The 20,006-nt window shown below is 45.5% G+C and overlaps 1 protein-coding gene across 1 annotated transcript in view; it reads left to right on the plus strand.

Moving 5' to 3' along the window:
* PPP1CA (protein phosphatase 1 catalytic subunit alpha) overlaps positions 1-20,006 on the plus strand; it is a 199,580-nt gene that overhangs the window by 120,710 nt on the left and 58,864 nt on the right. Inside the window, exon 3 of the mRNA XM_086953258.1 lies at positions 9,639-9,869. Coding sequence (XP_086809384.1) covers positions 9,639-9,869 — 231 coding nt within the window. The remainder of the gene's footprint in view (positions 1-9,638; positions 9,870-20,006) is intronic.

Genomic DNA, 20,006 nt, shown 5'->3' on the forward strand with positions numbered 1-20,006 from the left:
ACCGTATGAAACTCATGTAAACCATTTGCATGGATGATGCCCAGGGAAAATTGCGATTCCAAGATAAAAGTAATTTTATTATTTGCACAATTTTAGAAACTCATCAAAATGCCCTAATTTCTCCCCACCCACTTCTAAGCTGAACGTTTTAAGAGTATTGGTATCTTGAAGCATGAGTGAAAACATCAGATTGCCTTGCTACAAACGCTCCTGTGCGAAGATGTTTTGGTCCATAAGAAGCAGAAGGGCTGCAAATGGATGTGGCTGTCCTTCTCCCATCCATGTACACCATCAGCTTTGTGAATGCTTCCGGTCACCCGTGAGGGTATCCAGTGAATGAATGTACTTGTCAGTGAGATCATGCTGTTCAATGTTCAATAAACATGTCAGTTATCAAACCAATCACTAAATGCATGTGCCAATAAGATCGCTCCCAAGTTAGACTATTGCATACATTTATGGATTGTGTACTCAATCTCTGTAGACCTATATATTTAGTTCTAGTCAAACCCATTGGTTTCTTGCAGGACATGGTAGGGATTTGGTGGTAACAATTGTATCAATAGTCCACAACACTGCAAAACAAAGCTTGGCTAATGGACAAGGCTGGATGGTTTTATCCACATACGAGATCCGAGCACCACAGCTGTACTCGTCCAACACAACTCCATCAGTCCAGCATTTGCTTCTTATGATTCGGCTGGGTGCTTTTAGCGAAAAGACCAGGTCCCAACTTGGAAATAAACATTGTCAACCATGCAGTGCAGAGACTGCGACCAGGCGGAAGAAACAATTTTACATTTCTTGTGTATTTGCCCAGCTGTGAATATTCTGAGACTGCAATAGTTACTCCACGCCTTCCACTTTCTCCAAGTTCGATCATGTCGACTGGCCTTGATGTCATTGCTAAACAGCCAGTCACTCCAGATTTCATTCAGGGCTGCCAGATTTTTGCATAAAGTTAGCACATTGTTACCAAAATCACGCAAATAGTACTCACAGCGTATGACCGCAATATCGCACTTACATACGTTGTACACTTTGAATTCTGGTGGCGGATTCCAAAGGCCTAGTATGGAATCGTAGTGCATGATTGACCAGACTCTGATTAATTTACATATCAACAATCATATTACAAGTCTTAAGGCCATTAGTGCAAGAACTTTCGACACTAACATTGTCTTAGTGAATAGCACATCTGTAATCTTGCATAAGACTACGTCCATGAAATCGAGGATCATTAATTTCTCCAGTATTAGGGGTGTCTTTCATAGATTCACATGCTTGAATATTCCCCGTCGTCGAAGTGGGAGTCCCACGGTAAATAAAATAGCAATAATGCTAATAATATATATATATAAAATATATAAAGTATCATATAAGTAGTAAAACTGAAAAATATGTACTGAAAAACCTTTACAAAGGTTACTACATAGGAATGCATTAGAGAGAAAAAACTCATTTGCAACATATCAGTGTCATTATGTTAGTCCAAACTGCAGCCAATCCGGCTCAAGCACCCTCTAGAACCTTCTCCTCAGAAGCTCAAGCCCTCAGATTTTCTACCGCACGTCGTGTGAAGGGAGTCTCCCTGAGCTCTGCTCAGTTCTTTCAACTTATCTACTCTTCTCAGGTTTTTTCACAAAGATGTCAAGTAAGAAGTCTTTATTTAGACCTTGTTCCTCCTGTGGGAAATTACGTTTATTTGAGAAAGACCCTCATGACAAGTGCATTTATTGCTTGTATCCTGATCACAAAGTGGTTGATTGTAGGTTATGTAGAACTTTCAATCCTAAAACCCTTAAGGACAGGGAGGGTCGTCTCCTATTATGGCTTAAGCGCCTTCAAGATAAGGACGCTGTTGTTTCTGACGCAGAGAGCCTTCAGTCAGCACCTTCTTCTGTGGCTTCTAAGCGTGGCAGTGTTAAGGAGTTGCCATCTCCTTTCCTGAAGAAAAGAAAGCTGGCTTTGACTGTGGCTACAGTTCCACCTACTGCTTCTGTGCCTGTTGTAACTACGCCCACGAGATCTGACTCTCAGGCGTCGTTTCCAGCTTCTATTAAAGTGGTTACACTTCTCACAGCGCGGTCGTCGACGGGCCCGTCGACGACCACTCCGACGACGAGATTGGCTGCTGTGGCCTCGTCTACGACTACAGTCACGACGACATCGGCGTCGTCATCGTCGACGAGAACCTCGACGACGGCTCTCTCGTCGACGAGAACCTCTGTTTCTTCTATCTCGTCGACGATCCCAATCATATCGTTGACGAAGAAGCCATCGTCGATGAAGATCCCATCGTCGTCAATCCCATCGTCGACTAAGGCCTCGTCGACGAGGCTCCCGTCGACGGCAACGACGAAGCTTCCGTCGACGGCAACGACGAAGCTTCCGTCGACGAAGGTACCGTCGACGAAGGTACCGTCGACGAAGGTACCGTCGACGAAGGTACCGTCGACGAAGGTACCGTCGACGAAGGTACCGTCGACGAAGGTACCGTCGACGAAGACACCGTCGACGAAGACACCGTCGACGAAGGCACCTTCGATTTCTAGGATGCCGCCTGCAATACAGGCACCGTCGACGGCCCAGACGACGTTTACTGCATCGTCGACGACAGCGTCATCGACGGGCTCGTCGATGAGCAAACCAGCGACAGTAGGGCATAAGCCTTCTACGTCCACTGAGGCGCCTAGAGATTTACCGTCTACGGCGACAGCAATTTCCAGTTCTTCTTCCTATGCCAACATGCCTTTGGTGGCCATGGACACTTCAGTTTCTACTGTACAGTCCTCATTCAATAAAGAGGAAGATTCCGCATTCCACCTTCAATCCCCTGCTCCACAACCACCACTGCAGTTGTTCGTGTCTGACCATGAGACTGAGTCAGTTCCAGATGACACTGTTTATGGGGATGCACGGAGTCCATCAGATTTAATCATTAAATGCCAGGACACTTCTTCTGAAGAAGAAGAGGAAGAAGAAGTTGAGCAGGTAGATGAGCACGAAGACCAATGCGTGCAAATCCCTATGACGTCTATTCCTATGACACTTTTCTCTAACCTCCAACATATGTTAGACGATTATAACAGACGTTTTCCACCTACCCCTCAGGGTACTCCGGTACATGATGTAACACTTTCGCATCAACCGCTACATACTCCTCCAAGACAGTCGGCTCCGTCAGTACATTTGAGTGCTCCCCTGTCTACTAATCCACTTACTGACACTGACTCAGAGCCAGAGAGAGAGGAAGGAGAGGTGTGTCAAGACTCTGAGGGTGAGCAGGATCCTTATTTGGCGGAGTTTGATGATTATCGAGTGCAAACACCTTCGCCGCAACAGGGCCCTTCAAGTGATTCACCTCCTGTGGATATTGCTAGTTTTCATAAACTTATGGACAAGGCGGCGGACCGCTTCAAGTTGACAAGGGTCCAACGTGATGAAGACTGTTTTCTGTATGATTTCAAAAATCAGCCGTATAAACAGGTGCATACAATACCAATTATTGAATTTATTTGGAAGGAAGGGCAGAAGATTATGAAGGCTCCTAACTCCTTGCCGGCCCAGATACCTAGATTGGAGAAGAAGTACAAGGCTCCAACTGGCTCACCTGCTTGTCTGCTATCTCACCCAAAGCCAGATTCAGTTGTGACTCAGGCAGCACAACGTCGTGCACGTAATCCTACAGCGCCTGTCACTTCCCCTCCCGATAGAGAGGGACGCCGATTGGATTCAATCGGAAAGAAATTTTCATCCATGGCTTCAACTTCAGCCCGTGCTGCGAATGCTCTTGCAATTTTGGGTCGTTTCGACCGACAAATGTGGTCAGACATGTCCATCTTTCTTGCGCAACTTCCTGAGTCATCGAAAGTGGAAGCGCTCCAGGTCCTTCAAGATGGTCAAAGGGCTTCGGAGGAGATTATAGACTGTGCTGTAGATGTGGCGAATACTGCATTCCGTATCCTTGCCAGTGCGGCGGCGCTCCGCCGCCAGGGATGGTTAAAGTCTACTTCTTTCAGGCAAGAGGTCCAGTCAATGATTATTGACATGCCGTATGATGGCGAATCTTTGTTCGGTTCCCAAATCGATGCTTCTTTGGAAACCATAAAGAAGGATACCGACACAGCGAAGTCGCTTGGGTCATTACAATTTAAGAAACAGCCCTTTCGTGCTGCACGAGGGCGGGGCACCTCGTCCAATTTTAACAGAGGAGGACAGTCTCAGTACCGCCAGTACAATCAAGGAAACCAACGGTACTCGAATCCTCAATCTGCTCGCCAACAACAATCCAGACCCTATAGAGGGAAGTCCAACTATAGAGGTGCCAACAACACCAACAAACGACAATGACTTGCCAGTGCAGCAGGATGTTGGAGGTCGAATCTCGCAGTTCTACTCCCAGTGGTCTCAAATAACATCGGACCAATGGGTGTTGGGCATTGTGCGCAAGGGTCACGTCTTGGAATTCACAGAGTTTCCTCCTCCATCTCCGCCTTCGGGCCCGCCACCTCCCCATCTCGAAGAACTACAACATCAAGTTCAACTATTACTAACAAAGGGTGCAGTCGAAGTGGTTCCTCTATCACAGCGGGAGAAGGGCTTCTATTCGAGGTTCTTCCTCATTCTAAAGAAGACGGGGGAGTGGCGTCCCATTATGGATTTGAGGTATCTCAACCTCTTCCTGAAACAACAGTCCTTCCGCATGCTAACATTGTCAGAAGTCTTGCGGTTTCTCTGCAGCGGCGATTTTTTGACTACAATAGACCTACAAGACGCCTATTTTCATGTACCAATCATTCCTCAACATCGAAAGTACTTGAGATTCAAAGTAGGACGCAATCACTATCAATTCAAGGTCCTACCGTTTGGCCTCAGATCAGCTCCCCGTGTGTTCACGAAGGTTCTGGCTCCGGTTATGCTTATCTGCGTCTTCAAGGAGTCCAGATATTTCCTTACTTGGACGATTGTCTGTTGAAATCCCAATCCGCAAGTCAGCTACATCACGACACACGCTTGTGTCTCAACCTCTTCAATTCCCTAGGGTTGACCATCAATGTAAAGAAGTCACATTTCACTCCTCTACGAAGCAGGACATTCCTCGGAGCTGTTATAGACACGGACGTGTCAAAAGCGTTCATCTCCCCCGAGCGGAGACTAAAGATAGTTCATTTGGTCTCCACCATCAGATCAAGAAAGTCAGTTTCAGTGCGAATGTTAAAGTCATTTCTGGGGATGGCATCATCTTGTATCGCACTGATCCCGAATTGCAGGTTACGTACCCGTCCTATTCAGGAGGAATTGGACCTACAATGGCGACAGGTGTCGGGGTCGTTCAACGACCAGGTGGCAGTCACAGCTGGCATGAAGAACAGTCTACTCTGGTGGGAGCGACGGACCAATCTGAGCCAAGGGGTCTCTTTCCTTATTCAGACTCCAGATCTGACATTGACCACGGATGCGTCCATGGACGGATGGGGAGTCCATATCCTGGATCTTTCCATCAAAGGAAAGTGGACGGCGACTCAGAAAACCTGGCATATCAACAGGCTGGAATTGCTGGCGATCTTCCTAGCGCTGAAGGCCTTCTTACCGGTGGTGCACGGAGAATCGGTGCTGGTTCAAACGGACAACACCACCAGCATGCACTACATGAACAAGCAGGGAGGTACAAAATCTCAACCCCTGTCTTGTCTTGCCCAAAGGATTTGGGAATGGGCACTTCGTCACCACATTTCTTTGACAGCAGTCCATTTGCCGGGAGCGTCAAACATACTAGCAGATTCCCTAAGCAGGTCTGCGTCATCCACTCACGAATGGGAGTTACACCAGTCGACTCTGGACCTCATGTTCCACCAATGGGGTCATCCCAAGATCGACCTATTTGCAACGCCAGTGAATCGAAAATGCCAAGCTTTTGCCAGTTGGCATCCACATCCGGAATCCAGCGGCAATGCCCTACTCATGGATTGGACCGGCCTATTTGCATATGCGTTTCCACCACTCCCACTGGTACCAAGGACGTTATGGAAGATGCGCAGGCAACCCTGCCGCTTGATCTTAGTCGCTCCACGTTGGCCCAGACAGGCGTGGTTTTCAGAACTCCTTCTGATGTCCCAAAGCAAACCAATTCGCCTCCATCCACGTCCGGATCTTCTGACTATGGACGGCGGACAAGTGTCACCCAGATCCGTCAACACTTCAATTATGGGCTTGGAACCTGAATTCATGGAATTTGCCTCTTTAAGTATACCTCAGGACTGTAGAGACATTCTAGCGTCAGCTAAAGCTCCATCAACAATCAAGACATATAAGCTAAAGTGGAAGCGCTTCTGTCATTGGTGCGCAGCATCCAACGTACATCCTATCAGTTCCACTCCAGAACAACTGTTACCGTTCTTCTTGAGTCTTGCTCAGTCTGGTCTTTCACATGCCACATTGAGGGTCTTTTTGGCGGCCATCTCACGCTACCGTCATGACGGCTCTACGTCTCTCTGTTCATCCAGAATCATCAGGCAGTTCTTTAAAGGACTTTTCAGGAAGTTCCCTCCGTTAAGGCGCCCTCCTCCAGCTTGGCACCTCAACGTGGTGTTATCACAACTTATGAAACCTCCATTTGAGCCAATTCATCGTTCAAACCTCAAGTTTCTGACCTGGAAAGTGGCTTTGCTTTTAGCTTTGACTTCGTCTCGTCGTGTAAGTGACTTACACGCTTTCACCATCAAACCTCCATATTTGCAGTTCAAACCTGATGGTGTCTCTTCGTACCAATCCTTCTTTTCTTCCAAAAGTACCTTCTGACTTCCATTTGAACGAGCCAGTTTTCTTAAAGACTTTTTTCCCGGATCCTAAATCCCCTGCGGAACAGCGACTACATTCTTTAGACATCAAACGGTGTCTGAAATTCTACATTTCTAGGACAGCCCCTTTTCGTAAATCCAATCAGCTATTCTTAGCATATGGACTACTACGCAAAGGACACTCAGTGACTAAACAGACAATAACACGATGGCTCTCTTCAGCCATATCGTTTTGCCATCAGCAGGCTGGCAGGCCTTTACCTACTCCAGTGAGAGCACATTCTACGAGAGCGATGGCGTCGTCCATCGCATTGTTTGCCGGAGTGCCTCTACACCAGATTTGTCGTGCAGCGACATGGTCCAGCAGGCACACCTTTACCAGACATTATTGTTTGGATGCTGTCAACGAGGCGGACACCGCAGTGGGGCAAGCAGTGCTTCGTCATCTTTTCAAATAAGGTGAGCCTCTTTCCCTCCTCCATTCTTGAGATTGCATTGCTTTTATGCTATACATTGTTCTTCTATTGTTTGGAAATATTGCAATCTCTGCTCTAGGAGGTTACTGCTATCTATTCTATTCAAGCATGTGAATCTATGAAAGACACCCCTAATACTGGAGAAGAACAATTGTTACTTACCTGTAAACAGGTGGTTCTCCAGTATTGGTGTCTTTCATAGATTCACATGCGACCCACCCATCCTCCCCTCAGAGGCTCTTTTCTCCTCAGGCGCTATTATTACTAGTGCTACGAAAATCTGAGGGCTTGAGCTTCTGAGGAGAAGGTTCTAGAGGGTGCTTGAGCCTGATTGGCTGCAGTTTGGACTAACATAATGACACTGATATGTTGCAAATGAGTTTTTTCTCTCTAATGCATTCCTATGTAGTAACCTTTGTAAAGGTTTTTCAGTACATATTTTTCAGTTTTACTACTTATATGATACTTTATATATTTTATATATATATATATTATTAGCATTATTGCTATTTTATTTACCGTGGGACTCCCACTTAGACGACGGGGAATATTCAAGCATGTGAATCTATGAAAGACACCAATACTGGAGAACCACCTGTTTACAGGTAAGTAACAATTGTTCATATGGTCTTATCTTGTATAATTGGCTTTACACGACGCAGACCAAAACTAAATTAGTCTCACGTTTGTACTCTGCCTCACAGCTAGATGAAGGTGCGGGTGCAAAGAGTTCAAGGATAAATGGAACTATATTCTTCCGCAGCCACTTACGGATGACTAGTGGGAAGAATGTTGTTAGATGACTGGTCATTTTGCGATTAATGGAAATCTCTAACTTATTCATTATAAATACATTCATCAGATGTATTATACACCAGCGCAACTTTATAAATATGGTTTGAGAGAATCAAATTGTTGTAGGTGTCGTGTTGACGATACCGATTTTTATTAATATTTTTTTACATCTAGCATGGACGTGTCCTAAGGTGGCTGCTTTTTGGGGAGAAGTGGTGACAGCCCTAACTGAAATGGTGGACAATACAATCGTAGGTGATATGCAGCTATGTCTTTTGGGTGATGTCATGAAACTTCCGACTAGTGCTCGGAAACTGGTGGCTATGACTTTACAACTGGCCAAACGTAGTTACATTGAACTCGAATGGTAGACCAAAGCCCAAACTGTTAGACCGGCGCCAGTGGCACAGTGTTTGCATGATGTTGCCTATTGCTGTGATCAGCTCACTTGTTAAGCAGAGGAGCTACCAACTGCCTCTAGACCACGTGATGTTGCCTATTGCTGTGATCAGCTCACTTGTTAAGCAGAGGAGCTACCAACTGCCTCTAGACCACGTGATATTTGAGGTCCATTTTCTGCCTTTATGTTAAATCATTCTGGTGACTGTTGATTTTCCTTATTTGGACAAAGTGGATATTGTTGGATTGATCTGATTCTTTGATCTCATGGTATAATCGGTCTATGTACTGTTTCTAATTACAGTCCTGTATGAGGTACGAAATGCATTCATAATGAACAGCTGCACTTTTGTTTGTTTGAATCTTTATAAATGAATCTTAAATATCAATTTTAAAAAACTTGCGTAATTGGCGTGAAGTCGACCGTGGACATTACTACCATCTTGACGGTTAGCATATTTGCATTTTGCACATGAATCCAGTCATGAAATTGAGGATCATTAATATATGGTATCATTCTGTATATAGTTTGTACTTGCATTTTCGGAATATATGACTTTACCACGAATACAAATACTCCGCATTTTCGCTCACGTTTTTAGTCAAGAAATCGAGGAGCCATAACATCTAATTTGCACTTGTAGTGTTGCACTTAAATTCGGACATGAAATTGAGGAGGATTAATGCGGAGCATTAACCTGTATATAAATTTTCTTTTTTTGACTGTTCGGCCGACCTGTCACAACACGTATCTTTGCATTTGTGTACTAGTTCTTGAATTAGAAAATCGAGGATGAATAACACCCAGTAGTAATCCATCAGTTTATATTTTTCATGGACTACAGAGATTTCGCTGCATTTGAATTTTGGTGCAAGAACTGAACAAGAACAAGTTTTTGCATACAAGCCATGAAACGGCTAGCTAACTCGCACACAATTAGCAGCTAAATCGTGCCGTACTGGGAGTCAATACACTAGGTAAAAGTGTCTTGTGTATTAAGAATAAATGACTTTTGCTTGTAAATAGGAAAGTTCTGACAATTGATTATTTTCTTAATGCAAAATTGTAATGGTTTTACTATACACAATTACATCTCATCATTTTCAGTAAAACTGTCCTCTCTAATGTTTGTTTACCTTTGTCTCTCTTGCCTTCTGTTTCTCCTAGGTGACATTCATGGTCAGTACTACGACCTCCTCCGTCTGTTTGAGTATGGTGGCTTCCCACCAGAGAGCAACTACCTCTTCCTGGGCGACTACGTGGACCGTGGGAAGCAGTCGCTAGAGACAATCTGCCTTCTTCTGGCCTACAAGATAAAGTACCCCGAGAACTTCTTCCTGCTGCGTGGAAACCATGAGTGTGCCAGCATCAACCGCATTTACGGCTTCTATGATGAATGTAAGGGTGCTCTTTAGAAGAGTAGCGGTGAAAGGCAGCATGGGGGGTTATGTGGAGAGCACCAGGCTAGTGCTCTACACTGGAGCGGCCACACGGAAACCAATACAGTCACATTCATGATTCCTGTGCTTCTGAACTGCCTGCACACTCCTGGCAGCTGTTGGTGAATGATATCCTGATTTCAAGGATCCTGTCAACAGTTTTGTCACTATCATCATACGGTAGCAACAGGTGGCAAGATTTTGTGTGGTGGTGTCGCCATCTGTATCCTAGGCTCAACAAGTGCCTGACTAGTCACTGGTGCAATACCTCCCTTCCCTACGTGGCCTGCCTGTGCCTCCCTTCCATACGTGGCCTGCGCCTCCCTTCCATACGTGGCCTGCCTGTGCCTCCCTTCCCTACGTGGCCTGCCTGTGCCTCCCTTCCCTACGTGGCCTGCCTGTGCCTCCCTTCCCTACGTGGCCTGCCTGTGCCTCCCTTCCCTACGTGGCCTGCCTGAGCCTCCCTTCCCTACGTGGCCTGCCTGTGCCTCCCTTCCCTACTCGGCCTGCCTGCGCCTCCCTTCCCTACCCGGCCTGCCTGCGCCTCCCTTCCCTACTCGGCCTGCCTGCGCCTCCCTTCCCTACTCGGTCTGCCTGCGCCTCCGCCTCCCTTCCCTACTCGGCCTGCCTGCGCCTCCCTTCCCTACTCTGCCTGCCTGCGCCTCCCTTCCCTACTCTGCCTGCCTGCGCCTCCCTTCCCTACTCGGCTTGCCTGCGCCTCCCTTCCCTTCCCGGCCTGCCTGCGCCTCCCTTCCCTTCCCGGCCTGCCTGCGCCTCCCTTCCCTTCCCGGCCTGCCTGCGCCTCCCTTCCCTTCCCGCCTGCGCCTCCCTTTCCTTCCCGGCCTGCCTGCACCTCCTTCATAAACTTCCCGAATGAGCGAGGTAATAGACTGGTCCATATTAAAAAGACCAAGTGGTGCCTTGCTTTTCTTCCCATGAATATCCTGTTGCAAACATGAGCTAAAGCTTTTATTAGAGCTGTGGGTAGGTTAAGGGAATCCCACGTTTTCTAAATCCTCTTACCATTGCCTGCTTGTGTGGGTCCTACTATCTGAATTGGTGTACCCCCACACCATCTAGCAAATCATGTGCCTCCCCTTATCTCCTACCAAGATTCCCCCCACACACCCTCCCCCTCCCCCTCCCCCCCCCCCCAATTCCAGACTGATTCCTGCCACTTGCTTCTTAACCTTCTCTCACCTCACCATAGACTAGATTATTTGATATTGTATGTTGGCATCCCACTACCTCTGTCTTGTGTCCCTCTGTCTACAGATTGTTACTGAATACTGACATGAACCTGTTGACAGTTCGTCCGGGCACAGAGGTTTTTTGTTTAAATTCTGTGCGCAGGACCAACTCTAGCAACCCTTGCAGGAGTATTTGAACACCCACCACTAAAGCCGTATTCCTCTGCACAGCCCCTATAGTAACGAGCATTGGCAAAGCCAATCTCTGTTTGTGATCTCTTGATAGCATATGATAACGCTTTTTTAACTGATTGGAATTGAATTGGTTGAAGTGTGAATTTTTTTAAGTGGGTGAGGGAATGTAACACTGGTGTGGCAGGAGACCACTGGGACAGAAGCAACATAGCAGGGCTGGTGGAAGCAACATAATTACAGGTACGGAAGGAACATAGTAGGTAGGGCGGGCGGGGGGTGTTGTAAAGCAAACGGGTGACCGAGCAGTGAGGGGTGGAATAAAGCAAACTGACGAGTGAAACATGAAGCAGGCAAGGAATACCACTGGCAAGAAAGCAACCTGGAGGAGGTGAGACACAGGAGTTCCAGCAGCGCATTACTGAGGCACATAAGGGTGAAGCACATGTTAGGCAGTGCATTACTGAGGCAGATAAGGGCGAAGCGCATGTCAGGCAGCACATTACTGAGGCAGGTGAGGAACGGGAGCAGGCAAAGCCCAGGTCAAGCAGCGCATCACTGAGGCCGGTGAGGGAGAAGCACATGGGTGAGCAACATGTCGCATGGCAGAGGGGGAAGAGAAGTACATGCGGGAGAGCAACACAGAGCATGGTGGAGGGGGAGGAGAAGTGCAGGAAGAAGAGCAACACAGCTTGACGTGGGGGAGGAAGAAGTACATGCGGGAGAGCAACACAGAGCATGGCGGAGGGGGAAGAGAAGTGAATGTAGCAGAGCAACACAGCATGGTGGAGAGGGAGGAAAAGTGCAGGAAGGAGAGCAACACAGCTTGACGTGGGGGAGGAAGTACATGCGGGAGAGCAACACAGAGCATGGCGGAGAGGGAGGAGAAGTGCAGGAAGGAGAGCAACAGCATGGCGGAGGGGGAAGAGATGTACATGCAGGAGAGCAACACAGAGAATGGTGGAGGGGGAAGAGAAGTACATGAGGGAGAGCAACACAGAGCATGGCGGACGGGGAAGAGAAGTACATGAGGGAGAGCAACACAGAGCATGGCGGAGCTGGGAAGAGAAGTACATGAGGGAGAGCAACACAGCATGGCGGAGGGGGGAGGAGAAGTGCAGGAAGGAGAGCAACACAGCTTGACTTGGGGGAGGAAGTACATGCGGGAGAGCAACACAGAGCATGGCGGAGGGGGAAGAGAAGTACATGAGGGAGAGCAACACAGAGCATGGCTGGGGGGGAAGAGAAGTACATGAGGGGGAGCAACACAGAGCATGGCGGAGGGGGAAGAGAAGTACATGAGGGAGAGCAACACAGAGCATGGCAGAGGGGGAAGAGAAGTACATGAGGGAGAGCAACACAGAGCATGGCGGAGGGGGAAGAGAAGTACATGAGGGAGAGCAACACAGAGCATGGCGGAGGGGGAAGAGAAGTACAGGAGGGAGAGCAACACAGAGCATGGCGGAGGGGGAAGAGAAGTACATGAGGGAGACCACTGCAAAACACTTGCTCACTCTGACTGCATAACAAAAATGGTGCATGAAAAGGGATTTGTGGACGGATGCAAGTAAATGCAGCCATGCTCCAGGGGAGGGGACAAATGCAAGAGGAAGTAAAGCCTACAAGTGAACCAATAAGAATGGAGCAAATGTAAATGACCAAGCCAGTCAATGATATGCGATGGGCAGGTTGGAGTCCACTTTAAGCTGACAATGGTTCTTTTTGCGCACTATACATCTTGCACTGTCTGGTATGCAAGACCAAAAATGGAGTTCTCCCACCCTGAGTGGCCTCTACCCTGCTATCTGGTTCATAGGGTACACAGTCAAAATATCGAGTTTTAAATTTCGAAGGTGCAGAATATCGTTGGACAGAATATCGACCCTAAGGTAAGTAATATCGAAATTCTTTATCGATGTAAGTAATATCGAAGTTATTAATATTGATGGGATATATATTGATGTAACTAATTTCGATGACACTAATATCGATAATTGTATTTTTTTGTTTTTTATGTATGTTATGTTTTACTTAAGTATTTAAAATAATTTATATTATGTGTATTATATATATATATATATATGTATGTGTGTGTAAATTATGTTTTAGTACTTGAGCGGGTTGTGGGTTTATAGGGGAATAGGGTGGGAAGTAATTTAATTGTAATTAATAAAATATTTATTTATGTATAATTTATTTTGTAATTTTTTTTTTGTTTGACGTTTATTAAATATTCCAGTTGTACACAGCGTCTTGCACACAACCCTGAGGCTGGCCGCTATTCATCATATGCAAGTATCACAATAGTACCACAGTATTTACGACCATCCTCGCCAAGTTGCTGATTATGAGTACATCACCTGGATACATTCGGATAGGATTATTCACTGAACTAGTCTGTCTTGTTTTGTATTTTAAACAACCATAACTTGTCTCCATCAAAAGTAGGATTAAAGCATTCAAAGTCAACATCCTACAGGGTTATAAATCACAAGCATTGGCAAATGGGTCCCAAGTATACTTATCATACTATGGAACATTTCCTATCACAAGCCATACCACCCGCCTTGATTAGCACTCTGTGTCTCCTCCCATCCAGCACGACATACCTCAGAATTCCAACCACGAACCCTCCCTAGGCGAAGTATAAGCCACACACGCTAAATCGCATTTCCCTTGACCACTGCTCAGCATACGGAGTCCCAGAGAATTCCCCTCCGAGTCCCACAACACATTGAAGGCCATGATAGAGCAAAGTCATTGTATCATCCCCTAGTCATCATCAGGTTCTAGCAGTTCCTCTGGGGGGTCACATAAGTTCCCTCGATATTCGTTCCAATTTTTCCATATTCTCGACCATTTCTTAGGGCACCCTCTATGCACATACACTGCCTTTTCCGCCACCATTGCAGAATCCATATCGTTACACCACCGAGTACATGAGGGTTTAACACCAGATCCCCATCGCCTAGCAATGTTACGCTTTGCAATGGCCATACCCAGTGTCGCCCAGATTTGAAGTCCCTTGTTCATATCAGTTGGTGACCAGATATTCAGTAGACAACATTTAGGTTCATTCTGCAGCACCACCCCCGTCGCCTCCGATATCTCAAACAAAACCTCCTCCCAATATGATTGTATGTTGGGGCAATCCCATAGGGTATGAAAGAAGGTCCCCGGGGATCCACAGCCTTTGAGGCAAGTAGGTTCCAAGGTGCGCCCTAGCTTGTGTAGTAGAGTACGTGAATAATACACTCTATGTAGTATTTTTAATTGTACCAGTTTCAGTCGCGAAGGTATGGTGGTCTCTCTGGGTGATGCCAATGCATGTAACCAGTCCTCATCCGCTATGTCCCCCAGATCCACCTCCCACCGACTGCGCAGGACCACCGTGGGGTCAGGGAGATTATTGACGAGCTTTCGATACGTAAGGGAGATCGCCTTCTTATCCAGGTGGTCAGTGAGGAGTCTATCCTCCAGGGGGGAGGATGCAGGAAGTATTGCACCAGATGGGATGGCTCCCTGCAAGGCATGTTTGATTTGTGCATAACGAAAGCGTTCATTTACTCCCATCCCATACTTCTCTTGTAGGGCCGGGAATTTATTTTGTAATTAATTATTAAATGGCATATATTTATTTTAATTGATAAATTAATTATTGAATTGGTAATTAATGTTAATTTTAATTGAATGTTCTGTTTTAGTACCTGAACGTGTTGTGGGTTTATAGGGGTATTGGGTGGAAAGTAATTTTATAGTAAATATTTAGTTATTTATACATTTTTAGTTATGGATAATTAATGTATTGGTAAATAATTATTTTTTAAATTGTCAATTAATATTTGTCATTTGTAAATATTTTTTAATTAGAAAAATTATTTAATTGAACATTTTTTTAAAAATTATTTTGTATAATGTGTTTTAATTTTTAATATTGATTTAAATGTACATATTTTATTATGATAAAAAATTTATTCTTTAATATGTATTTGGTGAGTAATTATTATTTTTTGGTTGTTAATTTGTTAATTATTCAAATGTTATTGGTTTTATTGTTTTTTATTGTATTTGAAAAATTAATTCTACATTTTAAATATAAACATTATTTAGAAGTATATTTAAATAAAAATCTGTTATTAAACGCTTTCCCTACTGTTGCACCCTTTGGAGTTGGAATAGTAATTTTTCCCCCTACGCTATCCAAAGCTTTCCCTACTGTTGCACTCTCTGGAGTGGGTGTAGTAATTTTACCCCCTACACTATTCAACACTTTTCCTACTGTTGCACCCACTGGAAATGGGAATAGTAATTTTTACCTGTACGCTATCCAACGCTTTCCCTACTGTTGCACTCTCTGCAGTGGGAATAGTAATTTTACTCCCTACACTATCCAACGCTTTCCCTACTGTTGCATCCTTTGGAGTGGGAATAGTAATTTTTACCCACCCGCTATCCAACGCTTTCCCTACTGTTGCACTCTTTGGAGTTGGAATAGTAATTTATACTCTTACGCTATCCAACACTTTCTCTACTGTTCCACCCTTTGGAGTTGTAAAAGGTAATTTTTACCCTTACGCTATCGCTTTCCCTACTGTTGCACTCATTGGAGTGGGAATAGTAATTTTTACCCCTACGCTATCCAACGCTTTCCCTACTGTTGCACTCACTGGAGTTGGATTAGTAATTTTTACCCTTACACTATCCAACGCTTTCCCTACTGTTGCACTCACTGGAGTGGGAATAGTAATTTTTACCTATCCGCTATCCAAAACTTTCCCTACTGTTGCACCCTATGGAGTTTCAATAGTAATTTTTGGCCTTGCTCTATCCAATATAATTTATATTTATTTATGTATGTTATAATAATTTTATTATGTTACATAATGTTGTTTAATGTTTTAAATATTGAAAGTATATTTCATTGTTTTTATGTATTAATTATAAATATTTGTTATTTTATGAGTGTTGTATTTGTAATATAGTGTTAATAATTTTGAATTAATTAAAAAAAATATTATAATTAAATATATATTACATATTGTATGTTTAATTTTAATTAAATGTTTAACATGTATTCATTTTAAACATTCTAAAATATTTTTACATAAATTTAAATTATATAAAAGTATTATTTACTTTATTTCTTTTTTAATAACAAAAAAACTATATTTTTAATTACAATATTTTTGTACTTACAATGTTGTAGATAGGGTGTCGATATACTTGCCTTCGATATTCCAGCGTTGATATTTTGCCTGTCGATATCCTGTCTCTCGATATTCTGTCAGAGATTCGGTTCATAGATCGTCTGCAGGTCCACTGGATCTATAGGATTCTGCACACAGTTCACAAGCCCATAGCTTAGCATACATGCATTCTCTAATTTCAGCAAAACACAGCCTCCCTCTGGCACTTTCCCAGAAGCTCTGAAGATGGGTCAGATCCTCCCACAGCTAAAGAAATCTACACTAGACAGAGTACCTTGCCAACTACCAGCCCATCACTCACCTATCCTTCATCTGCATGAACACTGAAAGGCCCATGGCCCACTCCAAGACCATCATTGCTAACCATTTCCTGCACGACTAAGAGTCTGGCTTCAGATCACCTGCAGCATGGAAGCCGATACTTTATACATCATAGACTATCCTTTTGTACCCAGTTAATTGATCACATCACCTCCATCCTGATGAAACTCTATTGGCTCTCCTTGCCTGTCTGCACGATCTTCAAAACCAGCTGCATTATTTACAAAGTTTTCCCAACCAGCACCCCTGGTTATCTTGCAGACCAGCCCTAGTGCTCTTTGGCACATGTGCAGCTAGAGCACCATCAGACTGCAGACTAAAGTGGAAAGAGACTGCAGGCATTTCCAATTTATGCATCCAGCCTCTGGAACTCCCCACCCCCCTCATATCCATCAGGACCTAGGCCTATGTGGCTACAATTTAGAAAAGAATTGCTTAATCTCTTTAACCCCTTCCCTGCTGATGACGGAACCACGCCGTCATCAGCCATGGGCGCTGTGCTCATGACGGCGTGGTTCTGTCATGCTGCGGCCGCTCCGCCCACGCGGCACTGATTCCCCGCCTGTGCCGGCGAATTAGTGAGTGGGCGGAGTCGTGACGGAACCACGCAGTCATGAGCACTGCGTGGGTCTGTCACGAGCACGGCGGTGCCGCGCTGAACGCCCCCAGTGACGCGGCGGAATTACCGCCGCGGCCATGGTGTTAAAGAGCACTGCATCAGTGCATCAACTGGCCACGCAGAGCAGTGTCAGTGTATTAACTGCCCCCACACCAGCCAGGCGCTTACTTTACGGGCATCTTTACGATGTAGAGCTGCACTGTCTTGTGGCTTAAACACCTAACTAGGAACAGACCAGTGTATCGCCAGCTGCTCATCTGGAGTCACGTGCCCTGCTGCTGCCGGTGCACATCTGTATTCAGATATTCACGTAGGGCCTGAGGCAGCCACGGCACAGCAGAGGCCTTACTCCTGGGTTCCCAGCCCAGGTATGGGCGAACGAACTCCATGAGGGTGGAAGAGTGACTGGCTGTGGCTGAGGGGTGTAGAAAGACAACCACAGGAAGCGTGAGCAGCGCGGACCCGTGGGTGTCCAGGGGTCTGCACTCCTCGCTGGAGTAACCTCGGGGGCCCATCTTAAGCTAGTTTGACAGGTTCTGACAAGGCACAAGTCCTAAAGAAAAGTGGGGAACTAAATCAGAATGGAAGTGGCACCCCAGCGTGTGACACTGCGGCGTGACATCACAGCATGTGACATCAGACCTTAAGCCATCACAGCTTGACATGTCAATTGTGAGTACATTGGAGCATATTTCGCAAACTAGGGAAACCCTCCTGATTTTGGCAGAAGATACACACTTTTGTAAACTACACATAACGTTGCCTTTTGTCAGCGTAATTCTTACCCATAGTGTTTTAAAAGAAAAAATGGTGTTAAATTATTTCATCGCCTCCTCGGGGGTAGTAAGCACTGTTATTTTGTGTAAATATAGGGAAAGACCAACACATCTGACATTTTTCCACTGAATGCAGATCTTATAAACGGACCCTGAACAAAGTACAAAGCTGCCTCTCAAGAATGTGTTAAGTTCTAACAAGGTGTGAGCCTTTGTTTCCCCCCTGCTGCATTTTCTTCTAGGTGTCTGGCTCCTGAGTGCTGCAAGCCAGGAGACTAACAAAAGTAGGCCAATAACCTCTCCGATTGGGCCTTTGTTATGGGACCAGCAGGAGTCCGAAATAAGAGTGCCATCCCGACCCCCTGCATATTGCTGCGGATCGAAGGCAGGCGCTGCTGAAAGTGTCCTGGTGTTTGGAAATTTCACTGGGACGAATTCAGCATATTTTTTAGTGGGGCCCAACTTCTTAGCAGGGTGGACCGGGTCCATTCTGTGAAAATAGTGGGTGGACCCCCGACTCGTGTCCTGGGTTCGGACTGTTCCTATGGTGCAGGCAGTTCATGTAGCTGTTCCTTTTGAAAATGAATAAGCTTGTCGGAAATGCAATTCATGTTACTGGATGTCGAGTAATGTATGTTCGTTTGAGATGGGATGCATTTTCCTTGCCACTTTAAAGGCCCCGAGGGAGTCACTCCTAGTTAGCAGCCTTTGCGCCTGGGTGCCTGTTTCTTGGGACGAAAGAAAGTTCTGGCATCAACTGAACCCTTAAACTGCAAACCCCACTGCGCCCTCCAGTGGCATTTTACAACAGCGGCCGTTGATGGAATAAAAAGCGCATTTTTTATTGGCCTTCGACTGCGAGGCTGCATGTGTGACGCAGTGGTTTGCTTGGAGTCTGTACGCTACGAAAAAAGTTTTCAAAGGCTATACAGAGCAGGCATTACGACGCATTTTTAAACATTAAAGCTGTATTTTCCTGGGAACTGGGTTCTGTTTTTGCACCAACACAGGCGTTCCATCATAACGGAGCAATATCTGTTCAGGGACTTGGAAGTGCTTTGTGAGCAGCCAGCGCCCAATCACGTACGCATTGACAAAGGCCTGCTGTGTCTGGAAGTCTTCCGCCCATCATTTCGGGTGCCATGCCCCGGCAGTGCAGTGCTGGCCTGCTTCGGTGCGTGAAGGAGCTGCTTTCAGCACTGATAGGAGGCTAAGTGATAACAAAAGAAGTGTCTTAACTGTGTAAACTCGCAATACATTTTGCATGTTTACAGGGCCACCAGAGACCTTCACATGCACTCTTGAGCCTTACTCGGCACCTATGTTTATTTAATTTATACAGTGCAAGGCTACTCTTAAGTGTCCCGGCAGTTTTTAGTTTTTTCTTAAAAAGCAGTGGGTCTTGGATGCCCCGGAGGGCCAGCGGTAGCATATTCCAAGCCAAGCCAGGTTTACAAACAAAAGAGCTCCCACCAAGCCTATGGCGATTAAACCGAGGGGTCTGTATTAGTAGTTGGTCGGACGAACGAAGTTGTCTAGTGGGTTTATAAAAGGCAAATCTCTTCTGAAGATAGATAGGGCCTTGCCCATAAAGGGACCGATGAGCAATAGACACCATTTTGAATTTATCCGAGATTCAACTGGGAGCCAGTGCAGGTTAACCAAATGGTTGCGAACACTGTCTGGATGAAAGTCCCACTAGCAATCTGGCTGCTGAATTTTGAACTACTTGCAATTTCCTAGCCAGGTAAGCTTGACTGTCAACCCAGAGCTTTGGCATAGTCCAATCAG

The sequence above is a fragment of the Lissotriton vulgaris genome, chromosome 1_2 (assembly GCF_964263255.1).
Source record: "Lissotriton vulgaris chromosome 1_2, aLisVul1.2, whole genome shotgun sequence".
Lineage (NCBI taxonomy): Eukaryota > Metazoa > Chordata > Amphibia > Caudata > Salamandridae > Lissotriton > Lissotriton vulgaris.